This window comes from Dipodomys merriami, unplaced genomic scaffold, assembly GCF_024711535.1.
Source record: "Dipodomys merriami isolate MVZ:Mamm:240054 unplaced genomic scaffold, mDipMer1.0.p SCAF_125, whole genome shotgun sequence".
In the NCBI taxonomy this organism is placed as follows: domain Eukaryota; kingdom Metazoa; phylum Chordata; class Mammalia; order Rodentia; family Heteromyidae; genus Dipodomys; species Dipodomys merriami.
Window position 1 is genome coordinate 62590 of NW_027202549.1, and position 16870 is coordinate 79459.

At 60.6% G+C, this 16870-nt stretch overlaps 1 protein-coding gene across 2 annotated transcripts; it reads left to right on the forward strand.

Moving 5' to 3' along the window:
* The first annotated feature begins 8 nt into the window (after window positions 1-8).
* Ttc21a (tetratricopeptide repeat domain 21A) lies at window positions 9-16258 on the forward strand. 2 transcript variants are annotated; one of them, XM_070017464.1, is made up of 29 exons: window positions 9-112; window positions 493-622; window positions 1080-1190; window positions 1410-1576; window positions 1935-2057; window positions 2455-2612; window positions 3353-3437; window positions 3547-3645; window positions 4142-4334; window positions 4438-4535; window positions 4815-5015; window positions 5258-5387; window positions 6037-6194; window positions 6363-6584; window positions 6913-7151; window positions 8955-9027; window positions 9118-9228; window positions 9774-9912; window positions 10009-10112; window positions 10478-10666; window positions 11789-11899; window positions 12919-13000; window positions 13101-13251; window positions 13944-14105; window positions 14567-14747; window positions 14837-15061; window positions 15674-15794; window positions 16007-16074; window positions 16162-16258. In XM_070017464.1, the coding sequence occupies exons 1-29, from the start codon at window positions 14-16 to the stop codon at window positions 16237-16239; spliced, it is 4008 nt and encodes a 1335-aa protein (XP_069873565.1). In that variant the 5' UTR covers window positions 9-13; the 3' UTR covers window positions 16240-16258. The 2 variants fall into 2 exon arrangements, with proteins under 2 accessions (XP_069873565.1, XP_069873566.1); XM_070017465.1 differs by having other exon boundaries at window positions 4833-5015.
* The last annotated feature ends 612 nt before the right edge of the window (window positions 16259-16870 follow it).

A 16870-nucleotide genomic window follows, 5' to 3' on the forward strand; every position in this document is an offset into this window, starting at 1 on the left:
AGGACGCGCGCGCATGCGCACTGTCGAGTCTTCCACCCCCGGCCCCCAGGACCTGGATTCCCCGCGATCGCGGCCCCCCGCGATGAACTGCGGCGACGCCTCCTCCTTCGTGGTGGGTGGCCGGCCCGGGGCTCCCCTCCCCGCACCCCCCACCCGCCCCGCGGGGCCCCACGCGTCCTGCCTCAGTCTACCCGGACTGTGAGTGCCGTCGCCCCCCATCCACAGACGCGCTCGCAGCTGCACACGCGTCCTGGACTCGCATCCGACGCGCCTGCGCACACTCACTGCTTTGTGATTATTGTATTTTATTATTGCCCGTCCTGGGGCTCGAACCCGGGGCTTCATGCGTGCTAAGCGTGCACTCTACCACCGAGCCACCTTCCCAGCCTCTTCCTGTGCTTGCTTGGTCCCTTTTGCAAAAGGAGCCCTGATCCTCCCCCCCCCTCTCTCTCCCTCCCTCCTCCCTCCTTCTCTGTCTCTCTCTCTGCACAGGCTGAGATCATTTATTACAGCCAGGAGCAGTACTTTAACCAGGTCCAGCAGACAGCGGCCCACGGCTTGGAGAAATTCAGCGGCGACCCCGGGCTGCTGTTCTTCAAGGCCTATGGACTCCTCAGGGAAGGTACAGGCCAGAACTCCTTGTTTTTTGGTTTTGTTTTGTTCTAATTGTTTTAGTCGGTCCTGGGACTTGAACTCAGGGCCTGGGCACCGTCCCTGCGCTCTTTTTGCTTAAGGCTAGCGCTCCACCACTTGAGTCATACATACATACGTATGTATGCATACGGCGCCACTTCTGGTTTTCTGGTGGTGAGTTGGAGATAAGAGTCTCACGCCCTTTCCTGGCCAGACTGGCCTCAAACTACGATCCTCAGATCTCAGCCTCCTGAGTAGCTGGGATGGCAGGCGTGAGCCTCGGTGCCTGGGCCTACCTGTCCACCTCTGGCAGCTGGTGCTCCTGGTGCCAGCCACCGTTACAACACACCTCCAGGCTTCGGGATCCTTTCAGATCTGGGTGTAGGAAGATGGTGCCCGGCCTCTGGGCTCAGACCTGGAGGCCCAGGCCAGCCTGTTGTTGGCAGGGTGCGTCGGAGACGCCATCAGTGAGCTGGAGAACATGCAGAACCATCCACACCTGACCCTCTGCTCCGTCATGGCTCTGCTGTATGCCTACAGAATCCACCATGCCCACGGTGAGTCGAGCCACTCAGAGCAGGCCCATCGCCAGGCCCGCCAGCGCTCTGGCTTTCTCCCACAGAAGGCCTGGAGCCGCTCCCAGCTTTGGGGGGGGCAGTTATCTATGTGAGATCCTCCGATCGCAGCCTCCTGAGTAGCCGGGATGGCAGGCGTGAGCTACTATACTCCCTGGTGTGTGACCCCTTCGCCCTGTCTTCCCACCCTGGGGCGGGTAGATCGGGAGGCCATCCAGGATCTGGAGAGCAGCCTGAAGGAGCTACGCCGGCATGCCAGCCATGCCGCCTTCTACTACGCCGGGATCTTCCTGTGGCTCGTGGGCCGACACGAGAAGGCCCGGGAATACGTCGACCACATGCTGAAGGCCTCCAGCAACGCCAGAGAGGTACCTGCCACCACGAGGACCAGCCATGGAAATCCCCACGACACCCCAAAAGGAGTCCCAGTTCTAGGCCTGTTGGGGGGGAGAGGGGGGGCTCACACCCGTCATCCCAGCTCCTCAGGAGGCTCAGATCCGGAGGATCGCGGTCCCAGGCCAGCCTGGGCCAGGAAAGTCCGTGAGTCTCTGATCTCCAAGGAACCACTCAGAAAGCCAAGCGGCAGAGTGCCAGCCTTGTGTACAGAGGCCCAGGCCCCGAGTTCAAGTCCCAGGATGGGCATAAAATTAAGAGAGGGTGGGGGGCAGGTGGTGGCCTGAGTCAGCAGGGCCCAGAGCTCTGTGTCCCCCACTTATTCACACCCAGGGCCTCGTCCTCAAGGGCTGGGTGGACCTCACCTCGGACAAGCCGCACCTGGTGAAGAAAGCCATCAAGTATCTGGACCAGGGGACTCAAGACACCAAAGACCTGCTGGGGCTGATGGGAAAGGTGGGCGGAGCCACAGGGGAGAAGAGGGCGGGTTCCCAACGGAGTGACAGGAGGCAGAGACCTATCACAAGACCTCAGGCCTCCCCTTCTGGTGGATGAGAAGCCTAGGCCAAGAGAAGTCACCGCAGGGCCAGCCCAGGGTCACACAATGGCCCCCCTCCCCACCTCCACCCCAGAACTGGCTCCTTCCTGCTGAGGGCGCTCTACCACTTGAGCCACAGCGCCACTTCCAGTTTTCTGGTGGCTGATTGGAGATGAGTCCGTCCAGGCTGGCTTTGAACCGCGATCCTCTGGATCTCAGCCTCCTGAGTAGCCGGAACGCGAGGCGTGAGCCCCCCAGCGCCCGGCTACTGCCTTCTGATTCATCTATTTGTCACACTCTGTTTTCCCCCCAAAGGCAACGTATCTCATGATGCACCAGAACTACTCAGGAGCCCTGGAGGCCGCCAACCAGATGGCCGTGGCATCCGGGGGCTTCCTGCCCGCCCTGGTCCTGAAGATGCAGCTCTTCTTAGCTTGCCATGACTGGGAGCAGACTGTGGAGACCGGACACAGGTGAGTGGGGTGCAGCTCACCAGGCCAAACACACCCCCACCATTCTCTTCCAAGCCTGGGGGGTGCTGATAGAGAATCACACGGGTGGCGGGCACCGGCGGCTCACGCCTGTCATCCCAGCTTCTCAGGAGGCTGAAATCTAGAGGATCGCGGTTCGAAGGCAGCCTGGGCACCCTGAGACTCTGATCTCCACCAAACTGCCCAGAGGAAAATAAAAAGCCAGAAGTGGCGCTGTGGCTCAAGGGGTATAGAGCATCAGCCTTGAGTCCAGAGAGGCTCAGGGACAGCGTCCAGGCCCTGTCCCAGAACATCCCCCTCTCCCCCCCACACACACAGCCCCCCAAAATGTAACGGGCCTAAAATGGCAGACAACACATCATAGTGGAGATGCCCTGTGTCCACTCAACCAATGAAAAGGGCCAGAGCGCACACGCCCTGTGTCCACTCAACCAATGAAAAGGGCCAGAGCGCACACGCCCTGTGTCCACTCAACCAGTGGAAAAGAGCCCAGAGCAGTGCACCTGCATCAGCCATCGCCCAATCAGCGTGCAGCTGGGGAATCGGGGGCGGAGCCTGGAGGTATATAAACCACCCTCCAGGAGGGCTGTGGCCTGGTGGCAAATCTCTCCCCTTCTTTATGCTTTTGGTCGCCTTTCAAACAAACTTACTTCGTGACACACACGCACACGCATGTGCGCACGCACACCAAGCCCTGCGCACGCACGTGGTTTCTCCTCCAGAATCCTTGAAAAAGACGAAAACAATATCGATGCCTGCCAGATCCTAGCTGTGCACGAGCTGGCCAGAGAAGGAAACGCCATCCTGGTAAGTGGGCCGGGCAGTAAATCAGAGTAAATAAATAAACAGACAACCCTGGGTACCAGGCTAGGGGCTCCTGCCTGTCACATTCACGTCCATCCGTGTGTCCTGCCAGGCTGCCAACTGCGTGGGGAATCTGATTAAGGCCCTGGAGACAAAGGAACCTCGAAACTGGAACCTCCACCTCAAGAAGATTCTCCCAGTTAGCAGACTGGTAAGAAGATGGCTCCCGGCCTCCGACCAATGGCTTTTCTCTGCCTTTCCCTCCAGGGGCTCCCCGCACCCATGTGGCCTTCCCACTGGGGACCCACGTCCTGTGTCATCGTAGCCGGGTGCCGGTGGCTCCCACTCAGGAGGTTGAGATCCGGAGGATCGTGGTTCCAAGCCAGCCCCGAGCAACTGCATGAACTTGGAGCTCTACCACTTGAACCATGGCTCCAGCCCAGCATTTTGCCACTCACTTGAGCCACAGGGCTCCACTTGCAGCTTTTGTGTTTTTAATGCCAGAGCTGGGATTTGAACTCAGGGCCTGAGCGCTGTCCCTGAGCTGCTTTTTGCTCAGGGCTGGGGCTGGGGCTCTACCACTTCTACTTCCTTGGAGAGAAGAGTCCTCTCAGACGCATCTGGCTGGGTTGGCCTCCACCGGCGATCCTCCGGCCTCAGCCTCCGGAGTGGCCGGGATGATCCAACCCCTGTGTCCTGTCCCGCAGTGTGGGAGACAGCAGGAAGTGGTCCACCTGGTGAGCAGCTTCCTGGAGCGAGTCTTCACGGCTGCGCCCAGCTGCGGCCTGGCGGCCACGGAGCTGGGCTACCTGTACCTCCTGCAGAACCAGCCGAAGGAGGCGCGCACCTGGTACGACGAAGCCACCAAGCTGCAGGAGGACAATATGGCCGTCCTGACAGGTGGGTGCGGGCGGGGGGGGGGGGGGCTCACACGTCTGGTGTGGAACCACGATCCTCCGGATCTCAGCCTCCGGCTGCTCACCCTCTTCGGCCTCCGTTCTAGGGAACATCTGGTGTCACATCTTACAAGGGCAGCTGGAGGAGGCCTCTCAGCAGCTGGAGTTCCTGAAGGAGGTGCAGCAGTCTCTGGGCAAGTCCGAGGTACCAGCCCGGGACCATCCTGGGGGTTTCCTTGCCGGTCCTGGGACTTGAACTCGGGTCCTGGGCGCTGTCCCTGCGCTTCTTTGTGCGCGAGGCTGGCGCTCTACCACTTGAGCCCTCGATATAAGGCGGTGTCCCCCCTTTCTGGTTTTCTGGTGGGGATAAGAGCCTTACGGACTTCCCTGCCCCCGGGGCTGGCCTCAAACCACGATCCTCTGGATCTCGGAGGCCGGGTCTTCCCTCTCAGTTCTTGCTGCCAACCCGGCGTTGTGGACACAGGTGCTGGTGTTCCTGCAGGCCCTCCTGGCCTCGAAGAAGCCCCCCGGGGAGCAGGCGGCCCCTGCCCTGCTCAGGGAGGTGGTGGAGCTCCATTTCTCCGCCATGCACACGCTGCCCCTCAGCCCTGAGTACTTCGAGAAGCTCGATCCCCTCTTTCTGGTCGGCGTGGCCAGGGAGCTGCTGCGCTTCTGCCCCAAGCAGGTGAAGTAGGGGGGACGGGGAGGATTCAGGGCGCATGCGCGGGGAGACCGCCACTCAGGAGATCCGGAGGATCGCGGTTCAAAACCAGATCACTCTGATCTCCAGTGAAGCCAGCCCAAGGCCAGAAGCGGAGCTGTGGCTCAAGGGATAGAGCGCCAAAGCTCAAGACAGCAAAAAAGGGAGGGAGGGAGGGAGGGGGGGTGCTGTGGGAAGGTTCTGGAATGTTCTGCGTCCCCCCACAGCCCCGCCCCCCCGGCCAGGTGGTGTCTCCACTGCTGAAGCAAGTTGCCATGATCCTGAGCCCCGTGCTGAAGGCCGCGCCGGCCATGATGGACGCCCTGCTTGTGATGGCGGAGGTCAACTTCCTCTCGGGTGGGTCCGGCCTCCCTCGCTGGGCCTCCCTTTCCCGGCCTCCCATGCCGGGCCTCCTGTCCCTTCCAGCTCATTTTTTTTTTTTTTCCTTTTCGTTGGTCCTGGGCCTTGAACCCAGGGCCCCGGCGCTGTCCCTGAGCTCTTCAGCTCAAGGCTGGTGCTCTACCACTTATATGGCGTCGGTTTTCTGGTGGTTCATGGGAGATCAGAGTCTCCCCGGCTGGATTTGAACCGTGATCCTCCGCTCTCAGCCTCCTGAGTAGCTAGGATGACAGGCACGAGCCACCTGCGTTTGGCTCTTTCCACCTTCAAATCCTGGACCCCCCCCCCACACACACCAACAACCCGTCCTCCCCCTCTCTCGCTAGCCTGGAGGGGGAAAAGGGGGTCCCCAGACCTGTGGCTGGCTGGCTTTCCGCTTTGTGCAGCTTCCTGTGGTCAGTGAAACCTTAGGATGGCTCGAGGTGGCTCCCGCCTGCCATCCCAATGGCTCAGGAGGCCGAGATCCGGAGGATCGCGGTTCCAAGCCAACCCTGGGTGGGTGTGGGGGGGGGGAGAGGCAAAATGAACCACCCAGAAAAGCAGAGGCGAGCACCTGGGGTCCTGAGTTCTAGCCTGGGGACTCCCTCCGGCCCCCCCATAATTGCAGGAGACCTCGAGACGGCGCAGAACTCACTGCAGCGCTGCCTGGAGCTGGACCCCGCGTGGGTAGACGCGCACCTGCTGCTGGCGCAGGTCCACTTGGCCCAGGGCAACTTCGCCATGTGTGCGCACTGTCTGGAGCTGGGCGTCAGCCATAACTTCCAGGTATCTGGCGGGGGGGGGGGGTGGGGGGGACCCCGCCATGGCCCCCAGACTTGCCACACCCCCTTATCAGGGGAAATGGGGCCTCCCCAGGCTCCCCTGGAGCCTGGTCTGAGGCCTTGTGCTCGCTCTCTGTCTGTCTGTCTGTCTGTCTGTGTCTCTCGTCTGCAGGTTCGAGACTACCCCCTGTACCACTTCATCAAGGCCAGAGCCCTTAACAAATCCGGGGAGCACGCCGAGGCCGTGAAGACCCTGAAGATGATCGCGGCGCTGCCCCGGGGGAAGGGCGAGGAGGGGGGACCCCGGAGTCGCCGGGCGCCCCCGCTGCGTCCCGGCGAGCGGGCCTCGGTGTTGCTGGAGCTGGTGGATGCGCTCCGGCTCAACGGGGAGCTGGTGAGGGACCCCCCTAACCCTGATGGGGAAGGGGGGCGGCTGACAGGGCCAGGAAGCCAGCTCCCGGGGGTTTGAAGGTTGTGTGGTTTTTCATCCGTCCTGGGATTTGAACTCACGACCTGGGTGCTGCTTTGCCCCCCAACCCCTCTGCCCGAGGCCAGCATGTTTGAGCCACGGCCCCGGTGTTCGGGTGGTTCGTGGGGGATGAGAGTTTCTCAGGGACTCCGCTGCCCAGGCCGGCCTCCAACCACGGTCCTCCGGATCCCGGCCTCCAAACCCAGCAGCTGAGCCCGCTCTCCTTCTCCCCCCGCGCCCACGTGGCTGGCAGCACGAAGCCACGAAGGTCATGCAGGACGCCGTGCACCAGTTCAGCGGCACGCCCGAGGAGGCCCGCGTCACGCTGGCCAACGTGGACCTGGCCCTGAGCAAGGGCGCCGTGGACGCCGCCCTCACCACGCTGCGCGGCGTGGGCCCCGCGCAGCCCGGCTACGCTGACGCCCGCCAGAAGATGGCCCACATCTACCTGCGCACACGCCGCGACCCGCACCTCTACATCAGCTGCTACCGGTCAGCACCCCCTCCCAGCACCCCCTCCCTCCCCCCTCCCTCCCCCTCCATCCCTCCCTCCTCCCTCCCCCCTCCATCCCTCCCTCCTCCCTCCCCCCTCCATCCCTCCCTCCTCCCTCCCTCCTTCCATCCCTCCTTCCCTCCTTCCTTCCCTACTCTCCTTCCCTTCCTCCCTCCCTCCCTCCTCCCTTCCTCCCTCCTTCCCTCCTTCCCTCCCTCCTTCCCTTCCTGCTTCCCTCCCTCCTTCCTTCCCTCCCTCCTTCTTTCCCTCCTTCCCTCCCTCCCTCCCTCCTTCCTTCCTTCCTTCCTTCCCTCCTTCTTTCCCTCCTTCCTTCCCTCCCTCCTTCCCTCCTTTCCTTCCCTCTCCCCTTTCTTCCTTCCTTCCCTACTTCCTTCCTTCCCTTCCTTCCCTCCCTCCTTTCTTCCTTCCCTCCCTCCTTCCTTTCTTCTTCCTTTCCTTCCTTCCCTCCCTCCTTCCTTCTCTTCCTTCCATCCCTCCTTCCCTCCTTCCTTCCTTCCTTCCCTACTCTCCTTCCTTCCCTCCCTCCTCCCTTCCTCCCTCCCTCCTTCCCTTCTTCCCTCCTTCCTTCCCTACTCTCCTTCCTTCCCTCCCTCCTTCCCTTCCTGCCTCCCTCCCTCCTTCCTTCCCTCCCTCCTTCTTTCCCTCCCTCCCTCCCTCCCTCCCTCCTTCCTTCCTTCGTTCCCTCCCTCCCTCCCTCCCTCCTTCCTTCCTTCGTTCCCTCCCTCCTTCCCTCCCTCCCTCCTTCCTTCCCTCCCTCCTTCCCTCCTTTCCTTCCTTCTCTCCTTCCTTCCTTCCCTCCCTCCTTTCCCTCCTTCCCTCCCTCCCTCCCTCCTTCCTTCCTTCCTTCCCTCCCTCCTTCTTTCCCTCCTTCCTTCCCTCCCTCCTTCCCTCCTTTCCTTCCCTCCCTCCTTTCTTCCTTCCCTCCCTCCTTCCTTTCTTCTTCCTCTCCTTCCTTCCTTCCCTCCCTCCTTTCCCTCCTTCCTTCCCTCCCTCCTTCCTTCTCTTCCTTCCCTCCCTTCTTTCCTCCTTTCCTTCCTTCCCTCCCTCCCTCCTTCCTTCCTTCCCTCCCTCCTTCTTTCCCTCCTTCCTTCCCTCCCTCCTTCCTTCCCTCCCTCCTTCCCTCCCTCCTTCCCTCTCTCCTTCCTTCCTTCCCTCCCTACTTCCTTCCCTCCCTCCTTCTTTCCCTCCTTCCTTCCCTCCCTCCTTCCTTCTCTTCCTTCCCTCCCTTCTTTCCTCCTTTCCTTCCTTCCCTCCCTCCCTCCTTCCTTCCTTCCCTCCCTCCTTCCTTCCCTCCCTCCTTTCCCTCCTTCCCTCCCTCCCCTCCCTCCTTCCTTCCTTCCTTCCCTCCCTCCTTCTTTCCCTCCTTCCTTCCCTCCTTCCTTCCCTCCCTCCTTTCTTCCTTCCCTCCCTCCTTCCTTTCTTCTTCCTTTCCTTCCCTCCCTCCCTCCTTCCTTCCTTCCTTCCTTTCCTTCTCTCCCTCCTTCCTTCCTGTCTTTTTTCTCCCTCCCCCCTTCCTTCCTACCTTTCTTCCTTATTGCACCAATCCCAGGACTTGAACTCAGGGCCCGGGCGCTGTCCCTGAGCTCTTTCACTCAAGGCTGGCGCCCTACCCCATGGAGCCATCTATGGCGCCACTTCCGGTGTTCTCGGTTGCTTCCTTGGAGATGAGAGTCTCACGGACTTCCCTGCCCCGGGGCTGGCCTCAAACCACGATCCTCAGACCTCAGCCTCCTGAGGAGCTGGGATGCCAGGCGTGAGCCCCGATGCTGCTTCCCCTGCAGAGAGCTGTGTGAGCATCTCCCGGGCCCGCACACCAGCCTGCTCCTCGGCGACGCCTACATGAACATCCAGGAGGTGCGGGGCCGGGGGGCCGCGGGCGGGGGGCCCACGGAAGGACGCCCCCACACCCACCTACACCCACGCCCCCCTCCTCCCCTCCGCCAGCCTGAGAAGGCCCTGGAAGTGTACGAGGAGGCCTACAAAAAGAACCCCCACGACGCCGGGCTGGTGAGCAGGATCGGACAAGCCTACGTAAAGACTCACCAGTACAGCAAGGTCCAGCCGGCCTGGGCAGGAGGCCGGGAAGGGAGGCTGGGGGACGGAGGCTGGGGGAGGGAGGCCGGGGAGGGTGCAAAATGGCTGTTTTACCCCAGCTCCCTGCTTGAGGAGCTTGCCAAAGACCAAATTCACCTGTCCCTCCCTCCCTCCTTTCTTCCCTCCCTCCCTCTCTCCCTTCCTTCCTTCCTTCTGCCAGTCCTGGGGCTTGAACTCAGGGCCTGGGGCTGTCCCCGAACTCCCTTTGCTCAAGCCTGGCGCTCTATCCCTTGAGCCACGGCACCACTTCTGGCTTTTTTTCTGAGTCATCCGTCGGAGATGAGAGTCTCACGGACTTTTCCTTCCCCGGGGCTGGCTTCGAACCACGATCCTCCGGATCTCAGCCTCCCTGAGTTCCTAGAATGACGGGCAGGGGCCACCGAGGCCCATGACTTTTGTCATTCTGTCTTTAACCGAGCCCTGTCCCGGGGACCTGGTCATTCTCAGGGGTCCCCCACCCTCCCCCTAAAGCACAAAACCCCACCATGGTCTCCCTTGCCACCCAGGCGATCAATTACTACGAGGCGGCGCAGAAGATGAGCGGGCAGGATTTCCTGTGCTGCGATCTGGCTGAGCTGTTGCTCAAGCTGAAGAAGTTCAGCAAGGCGGAGAAGGTGCTGAAGCAGGCCCTGGAGCGCGAGTCTGGTACAGCCGCCCTTGGAACGCATGCGCAGCTTCACCCCCCCTCCCACCACTCCCAACCGCCCCCCCCCCCCCACTGATGGAGATTCCCTCTCACAGCCAAAGGCCTGGCGCCCATGATGGATCAGGTGCAGCGCTGGCTGATGTTAGCCAAAGTCTACAAGAGCCACAAAAAGGAGGAGGTGGCTGAGACGCTGGGCAAGGTGCGTGCACATGCGCATGCGTGCCGGTCCGGGGACTTGAACTCAGAGCCCAGGCGCGTTGCCCCCCAGCTCAAGGCTGGTGGTACCTGGGAGATCAGGGGCTCACGGGCTTTCCCCACCATGCACCAGCCTCCAACCGCCATCCTCCAGATCTCAGCCTCCCAGGGATCTGGGATGACCAGTGTGAGGTACCAGCACCAGGCTACAGATTGGCGGGGTTTTTCTGCTGGACCCCCAGACCCCCCCCACACACACACCTGCTCAGGGCCCGGGTTTACCTCCCCTTGCCACCCCCCCTTCCCGCCCCGAGGACTCTGCCCTGGGATTTAGGGTTCACCAGCCCAGCTGGTTTGCTTTCCGCCAAGGCCTTAGATGTGCAGACCAAGGTGCTAAAGCGGGCCCCAATGGAGCAGCCGGAGATCATCCCCACCCAGAAGCAACTGGCCTCCTCCATCTGCATCCAGTGTGGGGAGCACTATGCAGCGGAGGAGGATTACGCCAAAGCCGTACGGGCTTACAAGGATGCCCTCTGCTACGCGCCCACTGACAACAAGGTGGGTGACCCTTGGGTCCACATGCTGCTCCACCGCTCAAGAGCCGTTGAGTCTTGGCTCAGAGGTGGAGGCCAGACCTCGTTCAAGGCTGGCCACATGTGGCCCCACTTCCTGATGATTTCGTGGGAGATAAAGAGGCTCATGGACTTTCCTGACTCGGGCTGGCCTCCATCCGTGATCCTCCCAATCTCTGCCTCCTGCGTCACTGGGATGACAGATGTGAGCCACCGGCTCCTGGCCAGCGGTGGAGGTGTGGCCCAAGTGGTAGAGCACCAGGCCTTCAGTGGACAAACCTAAGGGACAGCGCCCAGGCCCTGAGTTCAAGCCTTCCTACTGGAGACAAAGAAAACGAAAGAAAAGGAGCCAGGCTCTGTAGCTCACGCCTGCAATCCTAGCTTCTCAGGAGGCTGAGATCTGAGGATGGCGGTTCAAAGCCAGCCTGGGCAGGAAAGTCCGTGAGACTCTGATGTACAGTGAACCACCAGGAAACCGGAAGTGGCATTGTATGTAACTCCAAGTGGTAGAACACCAGCCTTGAGCAGCTGGTGTTGGTTGATTGCATCCGGCCTGGGCAGGTGGTATGATTGATTGATTGGTGGTATTGATTGATTGATTGCCTCTGGCCTGGGCAGGTGGTATTGATTGATTGATTGCATCTGGCCTGGGCAGGTGGTATTGATTGGTTGATTGATTGCATCGGGCCTGGGCAGGTGGTATTGATTGATTGATTGGTGGTATTGATTGATTGATTGATTGCATCCGGCCTGGGCAGGTGGTAGTGATTGATGGGCAGGTGGTAGTGATTGATTGATTGATTGCATCGGGTCTGGGCAGGTATAATAATTGATTGATTGGTGGTATTGATTGATTGATTACATCCGGCCTGGGCAGGTGGTATTGATTGATTGATTGCATCACGTCTGGGCAGGTGGTATTGATTGATTGATTGCATCGGGCCTGGGCAGGTGGTATTGATTGATGGGCAGGTGGTATTGATTGATTGATTGCATCGGGCCTGGGCAGGTGGTATTGATTGATTGATTGCCTCTGGCCTGGGCAGGTGGTATTGATTGATTGATTGGTGGTATTGATTGATCGATTGATTGCCTCTGGCCTGGGCAGGTGGTGCTGGAGCTGGCGCGGCTCCATCTGCTGCAGGGAAACCTGGATCTGTGCGAGGACCAGTGCTCCATGCTCCTGCAGACGTCACAGGATGACGCGTCCACCTCTGTGGTTAGCGGGGACCCCCTCCCCCCCATCATGGGACCCCAGGACCGCACCCAGCGGCTTCCCCTGGGGTGGGGTGGAAGGGAGAGATTATTTCCAGTTGTTCCAGTGGGAGCCCCCAGCTTCCCACCCGGGGGCTTCTATAGAGAAAAGTCGGGGTGTGGCCCCTGACACCTGCCAGGCCTGGACCCACTACGAAGCCCAGCTGAGCACAGCGGGTGAAATCAATAGGCTCCAGGGAAGCCACGCCCACTGAGCACAGGGGTGATGTGGATTGGCTCAGGGTAAACCACGCCCACTAATCACAGAGGATGAAATTGATGGGCTCTAGGGAAGCCACGCCCACCAAGTACAGGGGTGAACTTGATTGGCTTAGGGTAAACCACGCCCACTAAGCACAGAAGATGACATTGATGGGCTCCAGGGAAGCCACGCCCACTGAGCACAGGGGTGATGTTGATTAGCTCAGGGTAAACCACGCCCACTAATCACAGAAGATGAAATTGATGGGCTCCAGGGAAGCCACGCCCAGCTGGGGGGTGGAGATTGATAGGCTCCAGGAAAGCCACGCCCACTAAGCACAGAAGATGACATTGATGGGCTCTAGGGAAGCCACGCCCAACAAGTACAGGGGTGAACTTGATTGGCTCAGGGTAAACCACGCCCACTAAGCACAGACGATGAAATTGATGGACTCCAGGAAAGCCACGCCCACTGAGCCCAGGGGTGATGTGATTGGCTCAGGGTAAACCACGCCCACTAAGCACAGAGGATGACATTGATGGGCTCCAGGGAAGCCACGCCCACTGAGCCCAGGGGTGATGTGGATTGGCTCAGGGGAGGCCACGCCCACCGCCTGTACCCACTGCCCGTAATCTGGCACCTGTGTGTTTTTCCTTTTTTCTCCTTTGCCAGTCCCGGGGCTCGAACTCGGGGCCCTGAGCCTTTTCACTTGTGGGCTAGCTCACTACCGCTGAAGCCACAGCACCATATCCCCCCAGCCCGCCCTGCCTGTCTCCTGACAGATGCTTGCTGACCTGATGTTCCGCAAGCAGAACTACGAAGCAGCCATCGGTCACTACCGCCAGGTCCTGGAGAAGTGTCCAGGTAATCCGGCCTTCCTGTGATCACCACTAGAAGGCCACCCGGGGCCTGGACGCCATCCCTGAGCCTGGCGAAAGATCAACTCGGCCTGATTTCTTCTCAGACGACTTCGTGGTATTTAACAAGTTGATCGATCTGCTCCGCCGCAGTGGCAGGCTGGAGGAGGCACCCACTTTCTTCGAGCTGGCCAAGAAGGGGTCCAGCAGGGTGGTGCTGGAGCCTGGCTTCAACTACTGCAAGGGCATCTACTACTGGTGAGCGGAGCTGGAGTGGGGGGGGTGGGGGGAGAAGGGGGGAGATGCAGGGGTCTTGCTTTCAATAAACCAAGAGGAAGCCGGGGGCTGGTAGCTCATGCCTGTCATCCCAGCTACTCAGGAGGCTGAGATCCGGAGTATCTCCTTTGGAGGCCAGCTCAGGGCTGGGGAAAGTTGGTGAGACTCATTTCCAGTGAGCCACCCGGAAAACCAGAAGTGGCGCCATTTACAGGGCTCAAAGTGGTAGAGCCCCAGCCTTGAGCACAAAGAGGCTCAAGGAAAACCCTGGGTTTTCTTTGTTGGTTGGTTTTGTGCTCATCCTGGGGACTGAATTCAGGGCCTTTCCTCCCACCCCCTCTTCTCTCTTTTGGCCAATGAATCCTGAGGCTTGAACTCAGGGCCTGGGCGCTGTCCTTGAGCTGCTTTTGCTCAAGGCTGGCGCTCTACCACTTGAGCCACAGCTCCATGTCTGGCTTTTGGGGGGGGGTGATTTATGCAACATAATCTCACAGACTTTCCCACCTGGGCTGGCTTTGAACCGAGATCCTCTAGATCTCAGCCCCCTGAGCAGCTGGGATGGCAGCTCCTGGCCGGGCTTAGCCTCTAATTGTGATCCTCCAGGTCTCAGCCTCCTGCGAGAATGGCAGACGCGAGCATTACATTCTTGGGGTCTTAACTCCCTCCAACTCCAGGCACGTCGGACGGCCAAACGAGGCCTTGAAGTTCCTGAACAAGGCCCGCAAGGATACCACATGGGGTCAGGAGGCCACGGACTACATGGTGCGGATCTGCCTGAACCCCGATGACGAGATCTTGGGGGGAGAGGTGTTCGAGAACACGGGGGCCGAGAGCAAGTAAGGAGGGGGGGTGGAAGGAGGGGCAGGGGATCCACAGGCCCTGTGATTGGGCGGCCACCTACCACAGAGATCCTCAGCCTGGCAGCCCAGCCGCTCAGGAGGCTGAGATCTGAGGATCACGGTTCAAGGCCAGCCTTGAAAGGTCCAGATTCCTCCCTCCAATAGACCACCAGACATGGAGGCGTGGCTCGAGTGGTAGAGCGCCAGCCTTCGAGCTGAAGAGCTGAGGGACAGCGCCCAGGCCCAGAGTTCAAGCCCCAGGAGTTAGGACTAAGAAGAACGTATGAATTCTATTATCTATACGTATCTCAGCGAACCGATGCTGCTATGGCGTTTAGCAATAGTGTGTAACCTATACAGTGTGCACCAGGTGTACAATCCCAGCAACGCTGTGACTCTCTCGGACACGTACCGTGTCCAGGATCATGATGCCAGCCTCCCTCCCCCCGCCCCCCCAGGGCTGGGTCCCGGCCTCAGGGGCTGCGCACGGCAGAGCGGTTACTACAAGAATTCCCACCGCCCTCAGACCCGGGCCCTGCACGCTTGCGGCTGCTTCGCGGCCTGTGTCTGCTGCACGGGGGTGCGCGTGCGCAGGTGGAGGCCGCTCTGGTGGCTTTCGTGGAGCTGGCCCAGGCCGAGGTGCGTGCAAAGGGCCTGGGGCTGGCGGGGGGGGGGGGGGGGGGGGGACATTTCTGACCTTACACCACACCCCACCCACCCCGGGACAGAAAGAGAATGCAGCAGCGTTACTGGCGCTGGCCCAGGCCTACACGCTGCTGCAGCAGATCCCCAAGGCACGCACGCAGCTCAAGCGCCTGGCCAGGGCGGTGTGGACCCCGGGGGAAGCGGACGCCCTGGAACGCGCGTGGTTGCTGCTGGCGCATCTGCACTGCACCGCTGGCAAGTTCGATCTGGCCGTTGAGCTGCTCCGGCGCTGCGTGCGCTACAACAAGGCGAGCACCCAGGGGAAAGGGGGATGGGGTGGTCCAGATCTGGGGGGGCAGGGGGAGGGCAGACCCCAGAGCACATCGGGAATCGTGACCACTCGGGAGGCTGAGATCCGGAGGATCGCAGTTCCAAGCCAACTTGGGAGAAGCAAGCCCCTGAGACTCTGATCTCCTGTGAACCAGCAAAAACCACAGGGGGGAGCTGTTGGGCAAGCAGTTAAGCACCAGCCTTGAGCGAGAAAGCTACAAGGCTCTGAGTTCAAGCCCCAGGACAGGCACAAAAGACAGGGCCTGGGGGGGGGAGGGAGGGTGCTCAGAAGGGGCTCAGTTGAGGGAGACCCCGGACTGGGGGTGGGGGGGCAAGCCTCTGGGCAGCCAGGAGCGCAGGAAAGTTTGGTACAAAGGGCTTCACACCAACACCTAACTTTGTGCCACTCCTGGGTCTTGAACTCAGGGCCCAGATGTCCAGACACGGACTTTCCTTGCCCAGGCTGGCTTTGAACCGCGATCCTCCGGATCTCGGCCTCCTGAGTAGCAGGGATGGCAGGCGTGAGCCACGCCCTTCCTGTGGGCGAGGGGTTCTGAGTGGCATCCCCCCCTCCCTGCCTGCCCCCCCAGTCCTGCGCCAAAGCCTACGAGTACATGGGCTTCATCATGGAGAAGGAGCAGTCTTACAAAGATGCGGCCACCAACTATGAGTTGGCCTGGAAATACAGTCACCACAGCAACCCGGCCATCGGTGAGGGGGGGCAGCCAGCCTGGGGGGGGGGGGGGAAGAGGGGGGGTGGGGCACAAATGGGGGGGGTGGAGGTGGGATCTGACCAGAGCTGACCCACCTCTCCCTTGAGGCCGGAACTCAAAGTCTGTCCCCTGATGAGCAGAGGTGGGAGGGGAAGACATTCTTGGGTGCACCGGGGCTCGGTGTCCCCTCCAATGCTGTCCCCCCCTTAGGTTTCAAGCTGGCCTTCAACTACCTGAAGGACAAGAAGTTCGTGGAAGCCATCGAGATCTGTCACCATGTGCGGGAGCCACCTGCTGAGGGTTGGGGGGGGGTGCTGGGACCCCGGCCTGGGGCTGACCATCACCCCAAGTTCTTCTCTTCCCAGGTCCTCTTGCAATACCCCAACTACCCCAAGATCAGAGAAGAGATCCTAGAAAAGGCCCAAGGATCTCTAAGGCCGTAGCTGCCGTGGTGGACAGCAGTGGGGTTTGGGGGGGGTTGGGGTGTGTGTGTGGGGGGTGCCCGGTCCGTGGGGAGCCACTGGTCCGTCAGCTGAAGATTTATGGGAGAAGGGGAAGAAAAAAAAGTTGGGGGGCAAAGTGGATCCTCAGAGAATCGAGACAAAGTCCTATTGAGCCACATCACTGTAGTGTCGAGGATTCTTTGGGGGGGTTGTGATTTATCTGAGGTGAAGTGGGGGGTGGTACCCCTTCTTTGAGGAGTGATTTTTTTTGGGGGGGAGGGTCAGTTGTGGGTCTTGAACTCGTGGCCTGAGTGGTTCATTGGTGAGAGTCTCACAGACTTTTCCTGCCCCGGGCTGGCCTCCAACTGTGATCCTCAGATCTCAGCCTCCACCTGAGTAGCTGGGAAAACGGGTGTGTGCTTCCGGTGTCCCCACATGAAGGAAATCCTCGTTGTTCTGGGCAGGATGAGAGCTGGAGGGAACTTCTGAGGCTCCAGCCCAGGCCCCCACTGCCAGGACAGGGTGTGTCCTGTTGTTTTGGCCTCGGGCCCAGGGGACCCGGTGGACAGATCGGGCTGGTGTGCATGGATGTGGTGTTTTTCTCCCAAGTTGGAAAAGGCTGGTGCTCTAC